Source organism: Hippocampus guttulatus, chromosome 16, assembly GCF_054856545.1.
Source record: "Hippocampus guttulatus isolate MCC_2025c chromosome 16, RoL_Hgut_1.0, whole genome shotgun sequence".
NCBI classification, from domain to species: domain Eukaryota; kingdom Metazoa; phylum Chordata; class Actinopteri; order Syngnathiformes; family Syngnathidae; genus Hippocampus; species Hippocampus guttulatus.
The window spans coordinates 2,628,748-2,652,190 of record NC_141276.1 but is presented as its reverse complement, the minus strand read 5'-3'; the positions used below and the strand labels follow the sequence as shown (position 1 = coordinate 2,652,190).

The 23,443-nt window shown below is 45.3% G+C and overlaps 5 protein-coding genes across 16 annotated transcripts; 2 read left to right on the top strand and 3 right to left on the bottom strand.

Moving 5' to 3' along the window:
- Positions 1-758: 758 nt before the first annotated feature.
- On the bottom strand, positions 759-5,294 carry tufm (Tu translation elongation factor, mitochondrial). Its single transcript, XM_086133164.1, has 10 exons — positions 5,204-5,294; positions 4,643-4,689; positions 4,396-4,534; positions 3,828-3,994; positions 3,292-3,561; positions 3,081-3,213; positions 2,805-2,909; positions 2,432-2,583; positions 2,122-2,241; positions 759-1,839 (listed from the first exon to the last, which is right to left on the bottom strand). The coding sequence occupies exons 1-10, from the start codon at positions 5,238-5,240 to the stop codon at positions 1,672-1,674; spliced, it is 1,338 nt and encodes a 445-aa protein (XP_085989290.1). The 5' UTR covers positions 5,241-5,294; the 3' UTR covers positions 759-1,671.
- Positions 5,295-5,706: 412 nt separating this feature from the next.
- hspbp1 (HSPA (heat shock 70kDa) binding protein, cytoplasmic cochaperone 1) lies at positions 5,707-8,745 on the top strand. Of its 2 annotated transcripts, none has more exons than XM_086133174.1 (8): positions 5,707-5,835; positions 6,438-6,561; positions 6,680-6,887; positions 6,980-7,204; positions 7,279-7,434; positions 7,576-7,672; positions 7,834-7,945; positions 8,244-8,745. In XM_086133174.1, exons 2-8 carry the CDS (start codon positions 6,442-6,444, stop codon positions 8,322-8,324), a joined length of 999 nt encoding a protein of 332 aa, XP_085989300.1. In that variant the 5' UTR covers positions 5,707-5,835; positions 6,438-6,441; the 3' UTR covers positions 8,325-8,745. The 2 variants fall into 2 exon arrangements, with proteins under 2 accessions (XP_085989300.1, XP_085989299.1); XM_086133173.1 differs by having other exon boundaries at positions 5,712-5,874.
- tmem86b (transmembrane protein 86B) lies at positions 8,586-13,574 on the bottom strand. 2 transcript variants are annotated; one of them, XM_086133175.1, is made up of 6 exons: positions 13,522-13,574; positions 13,286-13,382; positions 13,114-13,185; positions 9,783-9,882; positions 9,455-9,695; positions 8,586-9,341 (listed from the first exon to the last, which is right to left on the bottom strand). In XM_086133175.1, exons 3-6 carry the CDS (start codon positions 13,146-13,148, stop codon positions 8,890-8,892), a joined length of 828 nt encoding a protein of 275 aa, XP_085989301.1. In that variant the 5' UTR covers positions 13,149-13,185; positions 13,286-13,382; positions 13,522-13,574; the 3' UTR covers positions 8,586-8,889. The 2 variants fall into 2 exon arrangements, with proteins under 2 accessions (XP_085989301.1, XP_085989302.1); XM_086133176.1 differs by lacking the exon at positions 13,522-13,574 and having other exon boundaries at positions 9,783-10,275; positions 13,286-13,363.
- Positions 10,447-14,596, top strand: aspdh (aspartate dehydrogenase domain containing). Of its 6 annotated transcripts, none has more exons than XM_086133169.1 (8): positions 10,447-10,516; positions 10,921-10,968; positions 11,043-11,148; positions 11,252-11,396; positions 11,515-11,599; positions 12,036-12,185; positions 12,513-12,736; positions 12,886-13,292. In XM_086133169.1, the coding sequence occupies exons 3-8, from the start codon at positions 11,094-11,096 to the stop codon at positions 13,268-13,270; spliced, it is 1,044 nt and encodes a 347-aa protein (XP_085989295.1). In that variant the 5' UTR covers positions 10,447-10,516; positions 10,921-10,968; positions 11,043-11,093; the 3' UTR covers positions 13,271-13,292. The 6 variants fall into 6 exon arrangements, with proteins under 6 accessions (XP_085989295.1, XP_085989292.1, XP_085989293.1 ...); XM_086133172.1 differs by lacking the exon at positions 10,447-10,516 and adding an exon at positions 13,873-14,596 and having other exon boundaries at positions 10,614-10,968; positions 12,886-13,025; XM_086133167.1 differs by lacking the exon at positions 10,447-10,516 and having other exon boundaries at positions 10,607-10,968.
- gys1 (glycogen synthase 1 (muscle)) lies at positions 13,326-23,301 on the bottom strand. Of its 5 annotated transcripts, XR_015103221.1 has the most exons (19): positions 23,040-23,301; positions 20,122-20,240; positions 19,847-20,028; positions 19,092-19,283; positions 18,788-18,973; positions 18,470-18,614; positions 17,964-18,081; positions 17,685-17,805; positions 17,493-17,599; positions 17,231-17,290; positions 16,903-17,095; positions 15,793-15,919; positions 15,620-15,715; positions 15,370-15,533; positions 15,222-15,302; positions 14,935-15,120; positions 14,489-14,518; positions 13,835-13,937; positions 13,695-13,716 (listed from the first exon to the last, which is right to left on the bottom strand). XR_015103221.1 is itself a non-coding variant. In XM_086133161.1 (18 exons), exons 2-18 carry the CDS (start codon positions 20,237-20,239, stop codon positions 13,344-13,346), a joined length of 2,145 nt encoding a protein of 714 aa, XP_085989287.1. In that variant the 5' UTR covers position 20,240; positions 23,040-23,301; the 3' UTR covers positions 13,326-13,343. The 5 variants fall into 5 exon arrangements, 4 of the variants coding, with proteins under 4 accessions (XP_085989287.1, XP_085989286.1, XP_085989288.1 ...); XM_086133161.1 differs by lacking the exons at positions 13,695-13,716; positions 13,835-13,937 and adding an exon at positions 13,326-13,382; XM_086133160.1 differs by lacking the exons at positions 13,695-13,716; positions 13,835-13,937 and having other exon boundaries at positions 13,977-14,518.
- Between the last annotated feature and the right edge of the window lie 142 nt (positions 23,302-23,443).

Below are 23,443 nucleotides of genomic sequence, written 5' to 3'. Positions count from 1 at the left end.
GTCCCATTTCTTTGAAACCACGACTGTCCAAACGTGACTCTGAGTGGAGCAGCAGCTCCGTAAAGTTCAACGTGGCATCGACTCAGCAGAAAGAATCAAGGTCACTGAAACATAAGCGTGTTTACCGTGTAGTCATATCGCTTTACCTCGCCGTTCTGAAGCATACTGACATGCAGCTGAGCACGTCACTCACGCAAATCTGTCTGTGCCGTCCGGTCCACGCATACAGTATGCGATCGCGGCAACAAGCTGATTGGATTACAGGATGAGGCCCTGACTCGAATACGGCCAGTAAACGCAGTTGACCAAGCTTCCTGTGTGGAGTGCGAGAGTACATCAGAGAAGAACTCCGAAAATTACTCTGGTAAAAGCAGAAGTACCGATTCAACAAATATAAATACTCAAGCACCGGTCCCTGACAAATCAACTGATGGCCCACTTGAGCTCACCAGCACCTCTTTCAACACTGTCGTTTTGGTTACGAAACGGACTCGACACGTCCACGCCTAACAAGTTTGCCACCACGCGGAATCCAGTGGCAAATACAAACGTTCTTCTGTACAACACAAAAAAGTCCCAATTCTTCACACTTTTAACCCTTTCAAGCACCCTGTAACCCGATAACATGAGAAGCTGTCCACTGTAGTAACCGCTGTCCTTGAAAGGGTTAATCGTGTTGCCATTTTTCGACACATTCCAACTCCGTCACGGTACATCGTCGAGTGAAATATTGGAAAGTCAAAGTCACACAGTGAGCGTTCGATATCAGTGTCATTTGTATTAATGGCTCCCAAGTGGCAAACAATATTTGCATGACATCTAGAGGATTGCGACAACACGATTGCGTTGTGGAGATGACATTAGGGCAAGGAGGTCGCGAGTCACAAGATGCTTGTCCTCAGCGGGGTCACAGGGAACTGAAGCCTATCCCAGCTGGTTTGAGGCACGCCTTGGACAGTCACGATCACACTGATGGGCAATTTTGTTTTGAATTAACTGGATATGCGTGTTTTTTTATTTTATTTGGAAGGAAACCACCTGTTTAGCTAATCTACAATCTTCTCGAGGCTCTCAAAGCCGTCTTTGCTGCCCTCGTGTGGTAACTTTGTGTAGTAACTTAATGTCATTTTCCCTATTTTACATGAGCATTTGCCCATAGATGCCTGATTAAAAAACTCAAGTTGGTGTTAGGGCACCCGGTAGTCCAGTGGTTAGCACGTCGACTTCACAGTGGCAGGCTGATTGAACTCTCTAAAATTGTCCCTAGGCGTGAATGTGAGCGTGGATGGTTGTTTGTCTCTGTGTGCCCTGCGGTTGGCTGGCAACCGATTCAGGGTGTCCCCCGCCTACTGCCCGAAGACAGCTGGGATAGGCTCCAGCACCCCCCGCGACCCTAGTGAGGATCAAGCGGTTCGGAAAATGGATGGATGGAAGTTGGTATTAAATACATTTTATTACATAAATGACATGAAGCAGTCTGGGGCTTTACCACAACCACAGTAGCTCAACTTTACAAATATTTTGGTTGAATGTGATATCGCAACATATTGAATGATGCCGTGTGTGATGTAATCTGTGTATTTGCATTTTTTTTAAGAATTACATTATTTCATATAGACAACCACCCACCCTTAAATCTCTGCCCCCAACCCTGGTGCCCCATGAACCTTTTTATGAGACCCATTGATCTTCGTCTGTCATTGTCAGGATGTCTGTCACCAGGCCAGTGCCGATTGTTTTGTTGCCGTCTCGGAGAGTGAACCTCTGACCTTTCTCCAGGACCATTGGTTGTCGGAGTGTGAGGGTCAAGGAGGTGTCCTCCCCCGGCATCACCATTTCCTTGAATGAGATAGGATCAGATGTATTGTTTAGTTTCACCAGCGTTATTAAAATGTCGGGTACTGTGCGTAATGACTTTTTTAAAAACTTGACGTAGCATAATTGTCTTGGAACTGTTCAAAACGCCTGCCAGTAGGAAGTGGATGCCACACAAGGTACCTAATGACAGAGTGACTAGATGGCTATTGTGTAATACAGACAATGGAAAAGACCTTCATAAAATGGACCAATTTCAACTGAGTTTCACTTTAGTGGTAAATAAGACGAGATACGAGCACACACCTTGTCAGAGGGCAGAGAGACTCTGCAGGCCATGTCCCACGTTAGGGAGAACATGACGGGCATGAAGTTGCTGACAAAGGACTTGTGTCGTCCTCCTTCCTCTTTGCTGAGAATGTACACCTGCAACACACAAAAGCACGTGCGACTCAGACAAGATAACAAAACCCGACTTGGTGACAGCTCCCCCTTCTGGTGAAAAAAGGAGAACGTCTTCAAAGCAGCAGCGACTGTATGTGACCGAATCGCTCGGATGAGCAAACACTATGGACCCATTGCGACGGCTTGCATTGGTGTACTGTGTATTCCAAACCTGAGCCTTGACTTTCTGGTGAGGCTTGATGGATCCCGGCTTGCACATCACGATCCCTCTCCTCACATCCTCCCTCTTCAGGCCTCGGACCAGAGCACCGAGGTTGTCTCCAGCTTCGGCCCGATCCAGAGACTTATGGAACATCTCGATACCTGAGCCCATCGGCATGGACAATGATTACACTCAAATGTATTGTTATAACCTTGATTTTTTTTCCCCCACGCTTGTATTGGATGGAAAGTGACTGATGAGCGTTACTCTGCAGCATAAATCCAAGCTTTATTGTCTTTCCTCAGAAAAAAAATCTAAATATCTTATACGCTCGTCTCTGCTGAGGTGTGCAATGTCTTTCTATTTTGTTTCTGACACTCACCTGTAACCACAGATTTGACGCTGCGATTGTGACCCACAAACTCACAGTCATCCCCTTTCTTTATGATGCCCCTCTCCATGGTGCCGGTCACCACTGTCCCCCTGCCTGAACGCAGAAACAAAAAGGATGGATTCATTGTTTTTCAAACAGATACCACCATACAAAATGCAGCTTTTTATATATATATATATATATATATATATATATATATATATATATATATATATATATATATATATATATATATATTTATTTATTTATTTTTTATACACGCACCTGGGATTGAATAAACTCCTTCGATGGGCAGAAGGAATGGCTTTTCCAATTCTCTTTTGGGCAACGGAACATACGAATCCACAATCTCCAGCAGTTTCATGATTGCATTGATGCCAAGCTCCGGCTCCCGACCCTGACGGGAAGCATCACAAGCATTCAGTCAAGACTCAGAATCATCCCTGCATGTGATCAAACGCTGCCTTTAGGTCACCTCCAGAGCACAGAGGGCGGAGCCTATCACCACAGGCGTGTTGTCGCCGTCATAGCCGAACTCAGTGAGAAGCTCGCGAATCTCGATCTCCACCAGCTCCAGCATCTCCTTGTCCTCCACCGCGTCCGCCTTGTTGATGAATACCACCACGTGCTCGACGCCGATCTGCCTGGCCAGCAGCAGGTGCTCCCGCGTTTGCGGCATTTGGCCGTCAGTGGCCGCCACCACTAGGATGCAACCGTCCATCTGAGCAGTGCCTGTGATCATGTTCTGAAAAGGGGAGTGATATCAGGAGCTGGAGTCATGCTGGCCGATTCCATTTCAGGACGAGCATCTGGGCGTGAGACAGCAGCGAGTGTTTTCATTTTGTATTTATGTTTGAGTGTTTGACCGTTTGTTGTGTTGGCGTCTGAAAGTGCATTGGTGGCTTTCCTTGCTCACAGACGTTTTCGGTGCTCCATTTCTTTTTCACTTCATATCTGAAGCTAGCTCTGAACTCAAATTTTGTCTCGCAACAACAAAGAAAGACTGCTTACCTTGACATAATCAGCATGACCAGGGCAGTCTGTATGAGCGTAATGTCTGTTGGCTGTTGTATATTCAACATGAGAGGCATTGATGGTGATTCCTCGAGCCTTCTCCTCGGGGGCGTTGTCAATGTCCTCATACTTTTTAAAATTGGCACCGCCAGCATCAGAAAGTACTGACAATTAAAAACAAAACAAAACAGTTGTAACCACAATACTATTTATCTTCGAACTTCGAATACATGCATCCATTCATTTTCTATATCACTTGTCCTCATTAGGTTCACGGATGAGATGGATACTGTCCCATCTGACTGAGCAAAAGGCAGGCTACACCCTGGAACAGTCGTCCGTTTATCGCAGGGTGTGCAGAGAAAATTTTGATATTTGATTTACACTTTGTTGCATTATACAGTGGCCTGTACTAATTTCTACATTGTCTCAACAGTTATAAATAGCCATTAGCCACTAATCCTGAAAGGGATAAGTCTTTATTTCCATGATTCCCTATCAGAAATCTTGATTCGTTTTTTTTCTCGCCTCCCCAAAAAAAGACATTGCTCGAATACAACCTTACCCTTTGTGATAGCTGCAGTTAGGGTGGTCTTGCCATGATCCACGTGTCCAATGGTCCCGACGTTAACGTGGGGTTTGTCTCTGCTATAAGTCTTCTTCGCCTCTGCAGCGAAGGTCCGCCGACTCAGAGGTACAGCACACTATAATAGAAAAGGTTAAAAGATGATTATAGATAAAGATGTATCCAATTAGCAATACTGATTCATGTATTTTGTACACTGTAAAAGGATTGTTTTGTACACACTCACTAGCTTAAAGGAGTTTTGCACCAGGCTTGGTGAGGTCAGATGAAGAGCTAAAGACAACAGAACCAAAATACAAGCGTATCGTAAGATAAAATCACATGAAATAGACAGACCGGTGGTACAGGATGCAAATTAGTTTCAATCCGTGCATGCGCAAAAATCACATCTTTAGCCAACTAATCTGACCAGAAAGCATCATCACATAGAAACGCTAGGCCAAGTCTGAAAAGCGCTATTAAGATGCTAAACACTCTGAAACTGGAAGTTTATTTAGAATGCCTACAGTTCGTACCTGACCAAACTTAGAAATAAATTCCGATATCAGTGAATAGCAATCGGTCACTTTTTCGTTCTATTCGGCTGTATTGTTAGCTTACGAACACCGGTAACGTGACCTTGCTCTGCTATGAGCACAGAACGCATCATTCCATTTTGTTTAAGGTAGCAATTACACTGCTACTTACTACGCCACTACTTGTATATACACCGAGTACTTCAAGAGAACAAACTCAACACAAATATGACCCCACAGTATTGAAGAATTAGAACAAGGGACTATTTTACCAGAGACACAAGCACGCAGTCCTAAAAGCGCTGCCATCTTGAACAATCAGGAAATCCAAAGATGAACAGTTTGCCAAGAGAGTTAAATAAAGTGCAAGGCATTTACTGGAATACTGCCTACTTTTCCTCGCTCCCAATTCCTTGTACGAGCGTGTTCATTTAATACTCCCAAAAAAATTGCATCTACTTTTAATGATTCAAAAACAAATGATAATGTGTTTATAAATAATGTCAAACGCCTACGTAACACTGAGGATTTTCAACACTCTCGCTTCCACTAGTACTCTCTGAAAGGTTTCCATCGCTACGTCATCAATTTATCTTAACTTCGCTAATAGAGAGTCCAACGTTTTTTGTTTATATATTTATTAAATATAACAATTAATTACCCGTTTTGATTTAGGTGTTTTGTTTCTTTTAAAAGAAAAACAAATGAGAAATTTTACTCGACTATAGACAGACTGGAAAGACAGCTGTTCGTGCCAAATTCCATTAGCGGCTTTATTTTTACCATTACGGTAAAACATGGCAGCTTACTTGACACTCATGCGCTTGCTATAGCTAGAACGTTCTAGCGCTTACATGTGTCTTCTGGTTTAAAGAGGCGTCAACCTTCAGGGTCATTAAAAAAGGTCCGTGTTTTTTCAGAATCATTTCATGAGCCTTTGAAGGTAGGGTGGATTTGATCATTTTCACGTTACGTAAAATACAGCTAGGAGGGCTGTCGATGCCCTGTAGCGATCATGACATTTTGGTCCTGTATTGTGCTTAAATCAGTGAACCGCAACCGGAGGTTCTGGGCGATTGGGCCTTCGGGTGGGTTGCGGACAAGCAGTTAAAAGTGCAGGAGGTCCACGATTTGCAATGGTATCACTACCGATAGGGACGACGATGAGTTAGTTTGTGCAGCGAAGGAACATGTCGTTACCATGTTACGCCGTCTCTACTGCTTTTCTTTGGATTATTTAATGTTTATGTCCTAAAAGTGTTTTCAGTACTTTTGACTTTTTTTTACTGCAGCGCCAATTTAGGCTAAGGAAGGCATGTCAAACTTTCATTCAAAATCATGTTGTCAGTCAAATATATACACAAATGATTTTTGGCTTTTTTTAAAGCAATTGTTCTTGACATGTATAAAAGTGGGTTTGTTGAACATTGACTAAGGTGGGCTTGAATGGCATTTGAATGAAGGATGTGTATGCACTTATACGTCATGTATTTTTCCCCATTTCAGCGACATGACGGAAGAGAGACAAAATCGAAGATATCCCCAGAATCTTCAGGGAGTCCTGCAGCTGGCAATCGACGCTGGCTCTGGTGCAGAGGGGCCTCCGTCTGTGGAACCCATTTCAGAAGAGGTTGGTCATGTGAAAAGTTGCTTTTAGAAGCCTACACATACCCTGTAAATCGAGGCCAGGCAACAAGCTACTACCCTTTGATCTCTGTCATCCATTTTTTCTGTTTTCTGCCTTTCAGAGGAGCGCATGGCTGAGGGAGGCTCTCGCAGACGTCTGCAAAGGACAGATGGATGAAGTGGAGCAGATGAAGCAGTGCTTGGCTGTCTTGAACAAAGAGGAGGTGAACGGCGAGGACGATAGGGATGACGAAGACGAAGATGAAGATGAGCGAGAAGTAGCCTTTGAGTTGCTGTCAGATTTATGTGAGAATCTTGACAATGCCAGAGGTCAGTATTATTATTCCACGTTATATGAGTTAATTGAGTGAGAGTAATATGCAATCGACAGTAACCAAATTGTGTCCCCACACCTCTTTTAGACCTGATGGTTCTGGGAGGCCTGGATGTCTGCGTCTCCAAATATTTGTGTCATGCCCAAAGTAGGTTGAGGTGGAGCGCTGCTCAGCTGATTGCTACCTGTGCCCAGAACATGCCACAGGTGCAGGATCACTTGCTAAAGATAAAGGCTTTGCCAAAGCTTCTACATTTGACGGACTCGGATCCCCACCCCACAGTCAGAGTCAAGGCTCTTTATGCAGTCTCATGTGAGTACGGTATGTCATGGTGACTGAAATGCGCCGTGTGAAACATTTCCAATGGCCTTTTGTTGTAATTGCAGGTCTGGTTCGAGAGCAAGACGCCGGACTGGAGGCTTTTCTGTCCCACGATGGCTTCTCCGTGCTGATGAGAGGTATGCAGTCAGAACACGATAAGCTCCAGACCAAGTCGGCGTTCCTTCTGCTCAATCTGCTGACGTCACATCCTGAACAGAAAGGTACAAAACATGATAAATGATTCGTTTTTCATGATTTGATTGAAAATTCCAGGCGGGGGGGTATCGCATTTGTGCTTCTTGACTTCCCACCGCTTGTGATGTTTATCAGAGACCTCATTGTGTCGTTGATTTTTCCTGCAGACACCGTGGTCTCCATGGGGATGGTGCAGCAGCTGGTTTCTGTGCTGCGCGCTCCGCACTCAACCTTTCATGAGCATGTCCTCGGTGCCCTTTGTTGGTAAGGCAATTTATCAGTCTTCTTCTTCATATACAGGCAATCCCAAAATTATTCCATCCCCGAGGGTATGAATAATTTGGGGCTTGGCTGTAGCAGCCGATGATCGGTGGTATAAACCAAGGACCGCTGCATTGTCTGTCCTCTGTCTTGTGTCTGTCCAGCCTGGTGGAAGACTGTGTGAAGGGGCTCGGAGAGTGTCGGGATCCATCTCTCGGTCTCGAAGAGTTACTGCGGCTGCGAGCCAGAGAGCTCCAAGGGAAAGAGGAAAGTCAGGTATGTCACGGAAGGGTTTCAAATTTTAACCAGAACGGTACTCAGGAGAGCATAGCAATTTCCATTTCACCTCATTGTGTATCAGCTTGACTTTTGTCCTCAATGGTCCATTTAATTTTTCAGCAAGGCACAACATGAAGAACATTGCTGATAAAACACAAGACGAGCGCGGTCACCAAGAAAGAGTGTGATGTCAAACTTTTAGCGTCCTCTATTGACCAGTCGTGTCATCTATCTGTATAAGATATCCTGGCTCGAGAGAAATTCCTGTACTTGAGTTTTTTTCCTCTTGCAACAGGAAGAACTGGAATTCTGTGAGCGCTTGAGGATGGCTTGTTTTTGTGGACACCAGCCAGACGACCACGGGATGGACCGCTGATCTCCAATGTGTTTTTGTCATCCAATTTTAGTTTGCTGGCGGACATTCATCGCCAGTATTTCATGACGTAAACAATGAATGCTTTTGTCATTTTCTGCATGTCATACAGCGTGTTATAAAATAACTTCAAGAGTCAGGTCATACATTGTAATTAGTCTTTGGAATGGAAAAAAAAAAGTAAGTTTCAAAATGGCAATCAAAATCAGTACCTGTGTAATCCTAAGCTTTTTTTTTCTTAAAACAAGACTCGGATACCGTATGTAGATGTCTTCAATATTCTTGACATTGTATTTATTTATAACAAGAAGAGAGTATTTTTATACATTTAGCAACCAGCTCACATCGAAAACTTTCACTTAAATATTGATGTTACGCGGCGTCATTGTTATTATAATATGGCAATAAAATGATTCCAAAACAATTAATCGTTGATTGTTTTGTAATAATACATACAATACAAACATATTTATACATTTCAGTGTTATTCTGATCCAGCAGCTCCGCATATTAGGCAGTGCTGTTACTGTTGGGCAAGGAAACATCAGGAGCGCTGCATGGATACTGGCTAGGACCGCTTCCATTTTGCAAATTCATTTTTGATTTCCACCGCCCTCATGTCCCCAATACTAATTAGCAGTTGTGCTAAATAATACGTCACCATGACAACAGTATTACCGTGTTGCACAGGCGCCGTCACCTTAAACTGTTGCAAAGCCAAAGCGATGTCGGAGACGATGAAGAACAAACTTCCCAAGAGTGTGAATGCGCGACGGGTTCTGATGGCTAATATCCCCATCAGTGTGATTAAGATAACGTAGACCCCCACGGCGGGGGTTAGGAGGTCCGACTTTGGGTCCTTCTGCAAAAATGGAAACAAGTATGCGTAAAAACCTCCCGCGATCACAATCAGGATCAGATATAGCAGGCCAGTCCATGAGGAAGAGGAAGATGCCTCGTAGCGAGATGACAGGAAGCTGAGCGAGTAGAGAAGATGAGCCACGGCAAATGCAGCCATGCCTAAAACACACGATAGACAATAGCACAGTTTTTGTTAGCTTGATGTCATTTATGATGTAAATAACGTTTAAAAAAACGAAACAAAAGGGAGTAACCCCCAACGTGTCTGTTACCGTGGAGGAAAAATCCAGGCCAGATCAAGCAGCAGTCGCCCGCAGCTGAGAGGACAAGTCCTCCCGCCACACCGACACTCTGACCTCCATTCCAGCTCAGCACTGCCGCGGCCAGCAGGACCGCCGGTGCCGATTTGACAGCCGCCAGTACGATGGACCCCGGTGTGTCTGGAGTCCACAGGTAGAAGTATGCAGCTGAGGCCAAAAAGAAGGGCGTGAGAGAGAACAGCAGAGCACAGGACTGAAAGACAGGGAAACACACACACCGCTTATGAAACATAGGAACATATCAATGATGATATGAACATATTTGTTCATGTCAAAATACCGTGTTTCTTCTCTGCCGTCTGTCGTAGGCATCTGTCTCAAGGATGTCCATCTTGTCAACTGAGCAGAGTGCTTCCTCCTGTTTTGCTAATTTCAATAACCTTGAAAAACAAAAAAGCTCAAAAGCCTGCGCCTTGTCCCGCTTTGCTGTCAGAATGAAATCTGCTACGTCTGGTCTTCCCAAGCCACGAACTTTAGACTGATCCTTGCTGTGTGATTACGCCCTGATTATCAACCTTCTCCCGGTTTTGAGTCGTTGTGAAAGGAAACCTGACCTTTGACCTACCCAGAGGAATACAGTGGTGACATCAACACGATGTGCAAAGTTGAAGAAGATGGCTCTGTAAAACTGACCACTGTTAACACCTTGCATTTTGGCACAAAAGCCCAATAATTACAGGCAACATATAGCAAGAGGGGTTCTAACGGCATAAATATCTGCCTCGCAGCTCTAAGATTCTGCATTCCAAATCCAGGCCCCAGACTCGAGGTTCCTATATTTTAAAAAAAAAACATGCATGTTAAGTTAACTGTAGACTCAAAACTGTCTTCAGATGCGCGCATGTGGGTTTGAATAGTTGCTTGTCTTTGCAGTATTTGCCTCGCGATGGGCTGGCAACTCGTCCAAAGTTTAACCTCCGCTCTCAACTAAAATCAAGCTTGGATGGGCTTCAGCTCACCCGTGCGCCTGATGAGGACAAACGCGATAGGAGATCAACGGGTGGAAAATGGACGGTTGGTTTCAAAATTAATTGATTCTTCAATTTTCACCGTCAGGTGATCCACAGGGTCAATTCCAAGGTCAAATTATTGATCAAAAAGTTTAATTACTAAAAAAACAGAGCAATCTTTTGAGCGATTGCGGATTTGTATTCACTTTTTAATTCCCTTTCCAACAACCCCCCTTTTGTGAAGATTGACCCCGTGGTGCCTGAGATGTGAGGGGGTCAAGGGCGGCGGCCACGCCCCTTTTTGCAGAACGAGCTAAAATTCGGTGAGGCGTAGCTCCCAAACCCCTGCTCAGAAATTATTTTGTCATGTTTGACAAAGAGTGATCATTCCAATCCAACGCCAACAATGATTAACTTTGGCCTCTGCGGGTCATACTTTGTACTCTGCTCCCACGCTCCCTTTGCCAGACGTGCTTCACTCAGATTGGGAGACCCGGCAAAGGTGTGGGATTATCGGTGAGTGCAGTCATAATTTTGATCGAGGGAGATCTGATATGAAGAGAACCTTATGGATGTGATTATATATGCAGGTGCATGTTCTGAACTTTGATTAGCCTGTTTGGGTCCGCCGCGTAAGGAAAATGGCAGCAAAGCCCCCTTCGCTCCGTATTGGAATTGTCGGATTTGGACATCTAGGTGGGAAATGCTTCACAGCATGAACACACACTGCCGTACACCTTCATGAAGTTCTTTGTACCCGAATGTGCTCGCATCACATTCCGTTTGTTTTACTCTTCAGGACAGTACTTGGTGGAGAGAATCATCAAAGATGGCGGCCCTGTCGGCTTAACTTTGGCTTTTGTTTGGAACCGAAAGCCTGAAAAGATGAAAGGTTTAGTCCCCGATGAACTTGTCTTGGGGAATCTGTCGTCCTTCGCAGACAGGTGCCAATTAAGGAAAAAAAAATCTTGTCATGTCAGAGTTTCTGACAGCATGCGACAAAACGTACAATGTCAAGAAACACAATGCGACATCTAACTTTGTCCCGCCAATGTCCTTCAGGGAATGCGATGTCATTGTGGAGGTGTGCCATCCTCAGCTGGTGAAAGAATTTGGAGTCCACTTCCTGTCTCACTCGCATTTTATGGTGACATGTTTTCCTTTTAATAAGAATCTGGAAAAAGATATAACGTGCTGTAGAATAAACCATATGGTGGTCGAATATTATTAAAAAAGGAATTCCACATGACTGTCAGAACGTCAGTACGGTGGCCTGCAAGTGTCTATTAATCATGAATAATTGCTCATAACGCTCCACACACTGCTTTAAAAACCTACAATTAGAGTCAGGAAAATCTATCAAGAATTGACTTGATCATTGATTGGGCAGAAAATGGACGTGCAAAAACGATTTTAAAGTCACGGCATATATCAAATTTTCCATGTTTTGCCTTTGGTCAGATTACTGGTCATAAATACAACTTACATTATTAAAAACATCTCTGTTTTGGTATTTAAAAAAAAAAGGTTAGGTGTCTTTGGTCGCTGAGGTACCTTTGTGAACCCCCCGCCCCCCTTTGCAGGTTGGCTCCCCCTCCGCCCTCGCCGATCATGACCTGAATGCGAAACTTCGTCAGGCGGCACAGTTGCATGGAAGAACGCTTTACGTCCCCAGCGGTGCGTTATGGGGAGGTCAAGATATCCAGAGGATGAACGATAGCGGCGTCTTGCAGGTAAAACCGCATCTTCTCATACACTATTTAAATACACGAGATCAGTGGGGGGGGGGGGGGGGGGGGGAACACCCTGAACCGGTTGCCAGCCAATTGTAGGGCACACAGAGACGAACAACCATCCGCGCTCAGAATCACATGTCGAGTGTTCCATTGAACTGCCATGCAAATGTTCTCGGAATGCGGGAGGAAACCGGAATACCCGGAGAGAACATGCAAACTCCACGCAGGAAGACCGGAGCCGGAATCGAACCCTGCACCTCTGCACTGTGAGGCGGACGTGCTAACCATTCGACGGCCGTGCGGCCGATCGCTCTCTGTCTGCAGGCTTTATTCATAAGAATGTCCAAGCATCCATCCTGCTACCGGCTGACGGGAGATGTCCCCTCCGAGTGGGCGGAGGGAGAGGGGAGGCGGGTTTTATTCAGGGGCTCGGTTTCGGAGCTGTGCCCCCTCGCTCCCAACAATGTCAACACCATGGCGACGGCAGCGGTGGCTGCAGGGAAGCTCGGTTTTGACGGCGTTCAGGGAGAGATTGTGTCAGACACGGCGTAAGTCTCCCTCACGTTGTTGTTTTTTTTTTTTTAACTCATTCAGTACCAGCCAATTCTAGACAAAGTCTGAAAAGACGTTTAAAAACGTCTTCGGGAGTGAATGAATGACGCACCATTTCATGTAATCCCCCTTCTTCTCGGTCCAGTTTGAGTGATTATCACGTGGTGGAGGTGCAGGTGACGGGGCCTAATGGTTTCTCAGCGCACACGGTGAGAAGGAATCCAACCCAACTCGGCGCCGTAACCGGTAGCGCAACATACAACTCATTTTGGAATAGCTTACTTGGTAAGTTTCTAACTTTCTCTGGGTTGAGTGGAAACGTTTGTTTTGGATCAAGTCGATACGACATCAGGATAATTTTTTGTGAACTTACCGGCTACGGCGACAGGCCTCGTGAAATCCACACATGCTTTATTGGGATCCGACGTGATGTTAGGACAAAATTCTGGAGTTATAACACAGGTGTGTGCGTCAGTCAGTGCAGGTCTGCGCATGCATCATCTGTTATTTTTTTATGTGCAGTAAAATGACAAGAAAGTACTTACAAAGACAAACGGGTGCTGTTGTTGATGTCGCCCGGCCTGGCTGGTGAAGGAGCGTCACTCACTTGCTAGCAAAACGGTTCGATCCGGGCCACTCTTCCTGAAGAATGAGACAATCGTTGTCACGACAGCGGAGCCTGAGGATGGTAACACCAGTCGGGTGTTTTGTTTTCACCCCAAGGACAAAAATCCAGACAGCAATTTTGATTACGCGGTGCAGTTAAAACTAGAAAAGCCACCTCTGAGCAGAGTTTTGAGTCATCACTTGTCATTTGCTTATATCGACGTCCTGACATCCGTCCTCGCAAAGACTGCTTTTATTCCACAGGAAGTGTGGCCCTTACAAGGGATTGTGCCACCGGGTGATTGAATGATTCATCACATGCGGGCCGGTCATTCACCAGCCACACCGAAAATGTTGACCCGGAAAAGCCCTTTGAATGAAAGGCAAATAAAGAGGCCGATTGCTTTGATTCAACCTGATGACCGTGACCTCGGATGACTGAGAATTTCATCATATTTTACAAAGGCTCAAAAGTGAGTTTTACACACCTCAAAATGATTTTATTCTTTTTTTTTTCTCTTTCCAGTCTGTAAAGGTCACGGGGGTCGAGTTTATTTGTGCTGAAGCAACTCATGCCCACGGAAGACGAGCCTGCAAACAGCGGCAAGCAAAGCAAAGAAGTCTGAGCAGTTTTTGTTTGTAAACCCTTTGACAGGTCGTCTATGTTGAATCTTTATTATATGTTCATATGGTGCGAGATCGGAAGAAATGATAAAACTCTCACAGGGAGTACACATACATCTTGCAAAAAAATGCTTTTCCTTCTTTTCAATTTCCAAGTCCGATTCGAGGCTCGTTTCGTACATGCAAACACAGTTGCAATCACGAAGACACATTCCCTTTTTTTTTTACAACTCCGACTGGCTCATCCTCCCCCCTCCCTCAATAATAAATACTGGTCACAAGCAAACAAGCGGGAGTGCGAGGTGGTTCACAGTAATCACAGCAGAAAACTTTCAGGCTTGCAAGTTCAATCAAAACACAAAAGTCCTCAGTGTGAGAAGCCCTCAAGCTTTTTGGTGTTTTAGGATACAGTAGGTGTTGTTTTCAACATCCCCCCCGCACCCCTCACCATTTTGGAGTTTTATAGGAAACATTTGAAAGTTGCGCAACACAGTTGTAATCGGGACACTTTTACTCACGGCAAATGAAGCGGGCTTTTCCCCGATTGCCTTGAAGTAGAAAGATGACAAAACAGCAAAAATGAATTGGTTTTCCTGCTCTATTAATCAAATAAAACAACAACAATCCGAGTGAATCATAGGTTATATTTTATCCTAACCCAGTGTTAGTAAAATACAGCCATTGTGACTTTGCGCCGTGCTACTTTTCCTTCAAAACAAACCACTTGTAGAATTGCTGGTGTGACCGAAAGAATCTAAACTGACTCGGCTTGCTGGGAAGACACAACATTCTCGCTTGAAATTATTTTGGAGATATAATTAGCTCTCTACGTGTGTGGTATTAGTATTCGTCATCCCAAATCTCACGAGTGACATCGAGCACGTTCTGGCGTGCTTTCTGTGCGTCAGTTTTTCTCGCTGACGACCCCGTCGCCATTCCCGTTGGCCCTGTAGACAGCAGACACCTTGTTTTTGTACGGCATGGTGAAGGGCTGGCGAATGTTCACCCGGTCCTTTTCCGCCTCCAGATCTTCGTCGTAGCGTTCGTCCTCGTCGTTGTCCTCGACGTCGCTGTGGTGTGGTGAGGAGTGGCGGGAGAGGGAAGGAGACGGCGGCACCGAGGCGGGGCGGGGGTAACGGAAACCCGACGTCTGAAGGCGAAAGACGGAAGGTTCATCAGAGGATGTAGGATGTTTTTTTTTTTTTTTTTTTCCAAGATCAAAACCAGAATGAAGTCTACGGGTTAACTTACTGAGGTGGGGTCATGAGGTTCGTACAGGAAGGTGTCAGGGAAGGCTTTTGCCAGGGCCAAGTGACGTGCCGCTACGTAATACTGACGCGACAGAGAAATATAGCATCGGTTTCAAAAAGGGTCAAAAGCCACCAATGTGAAGTTATACCCTGCCGAGGTATCTCCAGTCCAGGAGGTCACTTAGACGCTCCGTGCGGTTCCTCTGGATGATCCTCTGGCGCCGGCTCTGCTTGCAGAACTGGAACAGGAAGGAAGTGAGCTGGTTACACGAGTCGTCCACCCCCCGAAACCGCCGGTCCAGGATGTAAATCCCTGCAAAGGTAAAAGGCGTGAGCTGGAGCGCATCTCTCATCTTGTTTGGAACCCTTCCGAAGCTAAAAGAGAAAGAAGAAACCCACCATACGCCGAAGGATCTGCTATGTGTTCCTCCATGAAACAACCAAAGCCCGACAGGTTTGTTGAGATGGATGGAATTCCCATGACCGTACACTCGGCTAAAAAAATTTTTTTTTAAAAACGACATCATGTTGCCCGTTTCATTTTAATACTTGTCGACATGCGTGGGTCAAACCTGGCGTGTAGCCCCAAGGCTCGTAGTAAGAGGGGAAGACGCCCAGGTGGCAGCCTCTTACAAATTCCTCATAGTCCATCGGAAGCAGAGGAGAGGTAGAGGACAGGAACTCGGGATGGAATATAATCTGGATGGAAGCGTCGGTCAAAACTTAATGCCCGTCTTTGTTTACAAAATGCTGATGTTCAATAATGAGGGCTAAAAATGGCTTTGGGTGTGCAGTCTGGGTTGAAAATGGCTTCAAACTTGCTTTTTACTTCGGGTTGACTTGCGCAATCGAATGAGATCCAGAATAACAAAGAGCATATTGCTACTTCTATCCATCCATTTGATTTATTTTTTGTTCTGTTTGTACAGTTCAGAGTCGCGGGAAGGAGGAGTCAATCCCATTTGGCTTCAGTCAAAAAGGCAGACCACAACCTGGACTAGTCGCCAGTCGCTCACGGGGCACATAAATGAACAACCTTTCTCACTGAATGGGAAGCGAACCAAAGCTGCTCGCACGGAAGTCACGCAGTCAACTCTTGAGGCATCGGATACTTCAAATAGCTACTTGAAAGTGAAAATTGTATGAGAGAGCGCAATTCTCCATTATTACACCACCAGAACTACCAAATTGATAAACAGAGCTAAAATGTAATCATGAAAGAACAGCCGTCACACCTTGGATTGAAAAAAAATAATGTAAAAAATCGAACTTTGTTGTGCAGCAGTTCATGCCCTGTCCAGTAGGTGACAGTCATTTTCATCACAAAGTGGATGCAAAAGCCAAGACTTTTTATGAATTGTGAACTCACAGCTCCATGGGGGGAGGGGTCACTGGCCCCAATGTAATACGATTTAAACTCAAGACTAAATTTGAATGGCTTCTAAAACAATTTCGACGCAAAGTGTCAAAACGGGGATTTGGTTTGACATCATCTCTCAATTGAGTGTGCTTGAAGGAGGACGTTAAATGACCAAATCTATTGAAAGTGCGCAGAGTGACCCTTCTATCATAGCAGACCTCGATACTGCTCTCGTATTGGATCTCACTAGATTGTGCAGGTGTGCCAAATGACGTGGTGGGGATGAATGGTTTTATTGTGGCGGGAGGTCAATTCCACAGACCTTGACACGGTCAGCGGAGCTGTTGAAAAGGCCGATGCGGCGCACAGAGTTGAGAATGGGGTCGCCGCTGTCCTCCAGCATGTTATGAGTGCACACCGGCGGCTGGCACTGCCTTTGAGTGGCGAAGATGGCGCGCTTCATGATGGTGAAGTCTTCTTTGTCCAGCATCTTGGACACATCTGGCAGCTGTCCACTAAGAAAAATGGATCATAGTTGATAGCAAAGTGGTTCAATTTCAAGCACATTTTGTATCATCCAACCGCAGGCAAAAACATCGCCTGTGGCTTATTACAAGACAGGGAGACGATGCGAAAGGAGGTCAACTTACACGAGGAGAGATTCATAAAGTTTCTTTCCGAAGCGCTCCTTCACTGTTTGAGCGGTATCCCTGTCAGAAAAAGAATAAAAGACAAGCAATTATCATCAAAGAACATCCGCGATTAATGTCTGCGGTGTGGAGAAGACTACTCTTTCTTATAGTCTTCGCAGCTCGATTCAAATCAACAAAATGGGCGAGTCCTGAAACACGTCTTATTGATGAACTCCCAATACTTTTATCCATACGCTCAATGTCAAAGCGGCAGCCTCACCACAGTTGCTTCCTGACCGCTTGACCCTTTAAAGTCTCCACATTGAAGTTGTTTGTCCGAGCCGGCATGATGAAAAACGCAATGACGGTCACGTCGCTGTGATTGATCTGCGAGAAATAAGAAAGAAATAGGATGGAGGTTTGATTCGGAACCAGACGCGATTCAATTAGTATGCCGCTAAGACACGCGTACCCTTAGCAGATAGTTGAGCCTGGCCAACGACTCCAAGAAGATGTCGGCTCCTTTGTTGGAGAATTCATATCTTCCGGCAATGAAGAGGAACAAACACTTGTCCAGGTCGAAATCAAGGTGCCTGGCGGTTGGGACGAACCAATATCGCTTATTAATAAGCACTTCGGCGCAAGCTCAAGTTCGGTCGCGGCTGGACACTTGCGCCATTGTGATAACCGGCAAAAGAACGGATCGCAACCAAAAATATTTTTGGATGTGCGTGGTGTTCGGCTTCCTGACCCGTAAAAGTGTCCCCTGACAAACTCCTGAATCCGATTCTTGCTCTGAGCGTGGAGGTTCTGAAACTCGTGCACGGCTGAGAACTTCTTTACGTTGAGTCCGTTGGGAGTGACGATGTCTGCGTGGGGTGTGAAAGACGACATTACGGAAGGCAATAGAACAAAATGAACACATCACAGACTCATGCGGCAAATCTCCAAGATATAGACAGAGTACCCGATGATACTGTACAATATATTTTATGTGTATACCCTCCATAATTGGAATGTGGGAGGAAATTATAATTATAAATTAATTATTATATTATTTCCTCCCACATTCCAAAAATATGGCATGACAGGCTGATTGAACACTCAAAAATGTAAGTGTGCATGGTCGTTGGTCCTGCAATTGGCTGGCGATCGGTTCAGGGCCTACTGCCCGAAGACTTTATTCTTCTAAGTAAAAAATTACCCGTAGCACACGTGACTCCCTCTCAGGAAACGAGTTTGCAGCATCTTACACACCTGGTTTCCTTTTGAGCAGGTTTTCTGCCTCAATGGCTGTGATCTGGGACACGGTGGTGAAGACGTGTGCACAGTGGGCTGCTGCTCGCTCCAAACAGTAGCGGTGGTAGATCTGTCTGTCGCCTGCTTCCTTATCCACATTGAACTGAAACATCCAAAATTAAAAATTAAAAAAAATTATTGACAAAAAGATGCCAATCCGTGGGTGCCGAACTGAGAATGTGCAGTTGTTGACTGTCGATTTAAGATGTAATATCACCAATCGCCACTAGATGGAAGTGCCAAATGCACACAGGGTGAACACACTCAAACACAAACCTCTGAAAGTTTGTTGTAGAAGTCGACATTTCCGGCACACAGGTAGCGTCCCAGCAGCGTGGCGTGAGTGGTGAAGATGGTTGCTACGGGCAACTGCCTGTGTCGACACAACACCAAGCCCAGGCCGGCCAACCACTCGTGGAAATGGGCCACGACGTGAGGCGTCTCTTCACACTGGGCCGCAAACTGCAGATTAGAGGCAAATACAGAGACACAGAGATGATTCATCCATAACGTGTTCATGAGGTTTATGTTTGAAAACTTTTCAAACGTTTGGTTGTGGAGCTTAGCGGCAACCTCTGACCTCTCCTAGGAGCCAGGCTGTCAGAAAACCAAACAGCACGGCATCGTTGGCCTCGCGGTCAAACCACGGAACGCCGATGTCACAGAGCTCCCATAGTTCACTTTTCCAGGTGTCCAGAGACCAAGCGGTGAAGCCCACATCGATGAGAACCACATACGGGCTCCCCTCGATCAGCCAGCGACCAAAGTAGACCTGCCAAAAGTTGCAAATGCCATAAGTCAAAATATTAAATTCACAAGTAAATGTACTACATTTACTTGTGAATTTAATTTGTTAGCAAACAGCATCTAAAATATGAACTCTTTGGCTGAGGGGAACTTGTTTACAAGCCGTTGTGTTACTTTTACGCAGCGCTATAAAGAACTGAAACTGAAACACCCTGGCGGACTCTTATTTTGTCCTGGCAGTCAATCGAAACCGCCGAGTGGTACTACACGGGCTTGTTTAAAAATACCCCTTTAAAATGAACCCGCTACCGAGAGTTGCAAAGCACAAAGCCTGTGCTCGATTATCTTTGCGTGAACGTGTTCAAGTGAAGGGCATTCCGTCCAACCTCTAACCTTTGGGAGAAAATGTCACGGGACTTCCGAAGCATGATCTGGGGCAGAAGGCTGATGCGGCCCCCCACTCTAGAATCACTCCCACTACTGGAAGTGAGCGGGCCTGTTCTCCAGCAGGACATTCTATTCTAACATCGGCATGTGTGTGTGTGTGTGTGTGTGTGTGTTTGTTGTGCATGTACGGTGACACTTTACCTTACACCCACTGGAGTTCATCTTGTCAATGGTTCTCTTGAGCGCAGGGTTTGTGGGCTCGATGAGCTCCACCTGTGTGCGCACGTTGCTCTCCACGTAAGGACCCACCAGGAAATAGTTCTCCCCCCATTCCTCTGACGTCAGGCGGGCTTTGGTCTGGATGACCGTGTAGATGCCTCCGACTGGATGCCCGCGGCACCAAATGATAGAACGTCACCCGACTTGCGCGGGTGTGTGGGTGTGTCGGCTTCCCAACAATCACTCCAAACGCTCACCTTTGTTCGCGACCTCCCAGGCAATTTCAAAAAGAACGGCATCCTCCAAGTCGAAATCCTCATCCCACTCCTCCAGCCCGGGCAGGGATGTGACAGACAAGCTGCGAGCCAGCGGCATACTGGGAGCACACAAAACACCACTTAAGTGCGAGTCATTGAGAGAAGGACGCAAAAGTCCAGGTTCACAGATACCTCTGGTCTACTCGAACTCAACAATTCATCAATTTCACCGACGTCGCAACGTCATAGAATGCAATTTGGAAATATATATATCTCGTGTCTGCCCTCGTTTCCTTTGTGTAAAGTACAGGGGGTGAATCAATACTTCTCACTGCCAGTATCTTCTTGCATGAACTCACCCAGGCACGAGAATATGGATTGCTCAAATCGGGATTGACCAAGGTGCTTTTGAAAGCCCATCCGTGCAAATTGGTGACACACCAGTTCGCAAGTGAGAGGGGAAATGTTTGTCAAGAGATCATGACACCTTCAACAAATAGTCATTGCCCCGCAGGGCTTACCTCAACTGTCAAAGAGGCTCTTGAGTCACGACTTGTGAGAAAGAATTTTGAAGAGTCTTGTCAGTGAATCATTGGCAGCATGGGCAGGACATCGCGTATCCAGTGGATTACATTCAAAGCTTTTTATCTCATCGCTCAATCTCCTTGCAGAGATATGAAGTCTTAACTGCGTCCATATACACCAGCGGTCATTATCGAATGGCATCTGCTAGACACACTATTAAAGGTTCTGAATCTGAAGTGGTACACGTTTGCATTGTAATAACAGTGCTCACCACTAGATGGCATACATGTCTTAAGAATGCCCCCCCCACCAGCCAAGACTGTACTTCTCCACCAGAGAGGAAGAGAGAGCAGGTCTGGCATGACGCCGTCATTATATTAGGTCGAGAAAATTGGGTCCTTCGGGTCAAATAGGGAGCCAATGATATGTTCACCGAATTTAAACACAAATCAATCTGGCTAGTTGGCTTAGAGATGCTTTCAGCTATGAAAGATGTCAACTTAAGTCGCCACTACATTGATCTCAAAGGTACACTAACAGCATTTCCCCCCACCACCACCAGATGCTAAATTTGTGTCCTCCGAAAACATGGATGCATTCAACACTTGAAAGAAAAAAAATGTAATTTTTGTTCATGTCATGGTGGCCTAAGGCGATTGCACAGTTTATGAACGTCGATAACCGGTATGTATCTGCGTAAAGGTAAAAGCTCAACCACAGTCTGTTTTCCCAAAGGGGGTCATTGCGCAATTTAGGGCCACCATTGTGTCTGTGTGTGCATGTTGGAGCGTAAAGGAGCCTTTTATAGAGAGCGACTTGGGAAGGCTGCCAGAAGAAGCCCTTTGACCAGCTCAGATTGTTTATAGAGCAAGACTAAAACTGGCTCCAACCCCCACCCCAATAGTCCTTCTCAGAGTTCTTTTCACAACATAGAAAAGCTATGTAGCCCCTTACTGGCTTCCAAACTCTAATTATGAAACTAGAAACCCAGGAAAAAGGCATGTTATCTGCATCGTTGTTGTCTTATCTTGAAGGAAGCTCATTTAGGGGGAGGCGTGAACTCCTGGCACTAAGAGCACGGCTTTGCATTCAGTTCCTGCTTGCACAAATGGTGCAACCTGGAGAACAAACGGTGAAAATGAGAACAGAAAAAAAAAAGACACAGATGTGGAAAAAGACTGGATCAAGTATAGACTTGATCTACTTTCAGTGGCATGCCAAATGTGTAATACTCCAAATGTTAAGTTGGAACATGTTTGATGTAAACAAATGAGTTGTTAACTTTGGAGCTGATAACAGAACGTCGTGAAATTGTGCTGGGTTGACGCAGCACCAAACAAAGGGGACACACGAGCAAAAAGGCTCTATGTAATCCAATTGTTGAACATGATCGATTACAAATTCACCTTTAAATAGATGTTGCCAGTCTGCTTTAGGGTTAGTGAGAAGAGGGGCTATTCTTATATTTACGAGGTAAAGGCAATGCTACACTTCAGTCAGAAATGCGGTTACATGGGACGTCATTGATGCAAACGTAGAGGGCAACATTTGAGTATAAGTCGTATCTGATTGCAACATTTCTAAATTCACACTTGGATTGGGCTGTTCTCGAGGTGCCTTAGTAATCGATAATTACTTTTGATAATTGATTAATTGTTTGGACACATTTCTTCATTTCAAATAGTCCAAATGCTCAAACTTTCAGCATCTCCACACCAAGTGTTATGTGACTTCTGCAGTTCTCCATGAAAGTGTGCAGATTAATTGATTATTAAAATCATCATTAGGTGCAGGAATCCTACTCTATTTGAGAATTTGAAATAATTTCGTGATTTTGCATAAATCCATGGAAATTAAAACGTGTTATTTTAATCCAACTCATCGCTCATAAAAATAATTGTTAGTTGCAGCCCTAATGTGTTCGTTCGGTGTCAGGTTGAAGGTACTATTCCGGTGACAAGCCTTTAGAACAGTAAAACTGCAACGTTTTTGAAGAGTATAATGGATACCACCTCAGCGACTCTCATCTGAACCATCATCATCATCATTATCATCATCATACCCTTGTCTACTTGTTGTGCACTAGTTGCAGTGCAGGGAACAGAAGGCCTACAGTCAATAAAGAAATGAACACGTAGCTAAGCTCGGACGCTCACCATATAAATACAAGCACAGAACCCAAGAACTCCAGCAGCAGTTTTATCAGCATTGACCGTGCATGTCTGCACGCATATAAAGCGCCTTTGATGGAGCGAACTTGAGTACTCTCGCTTATTGCAACCCGGCTGCGGAAACTCGCGAAGGACACGGCGCATTTTGACACACGCCAGCGTTGAACGAGGAAGTCATTCACAGTTGTTGATTCGCGATTAAGAACGTGGATGTATACTCACCCTTCGGCTTGAACTTCAAGTGGTCCGGATACACATTGCCAGCTGTCGCCGTCAATCGAACGGGGAAAACAGTGGGAAAAGGGGGCGGTAGCTTTTGTTAAATGTCATCCACTCACATTGGCTACGTGCGTTCGCGGTCACACGTCAGGGATGGGCCGTGCGTGGCCTGGGATACCGAAGTAAACTCGGTTGGCGAACGTTACGTCGTTGTTTTACATTATTCATGAAAATCGCTTCCATTGGCTTCGAGCTCACTCTCTTCCGCATCTACGTGTGACGTCACTGGAAGCGGGCGTCTCCTTTAACTATGGAACGCAATTGGCTGAGCAAAATTTTTTCTTTCACAAATTGCACGTTACAGAAAATAACATCACACGGGAGAACATCTATACAAATAGAGAGGA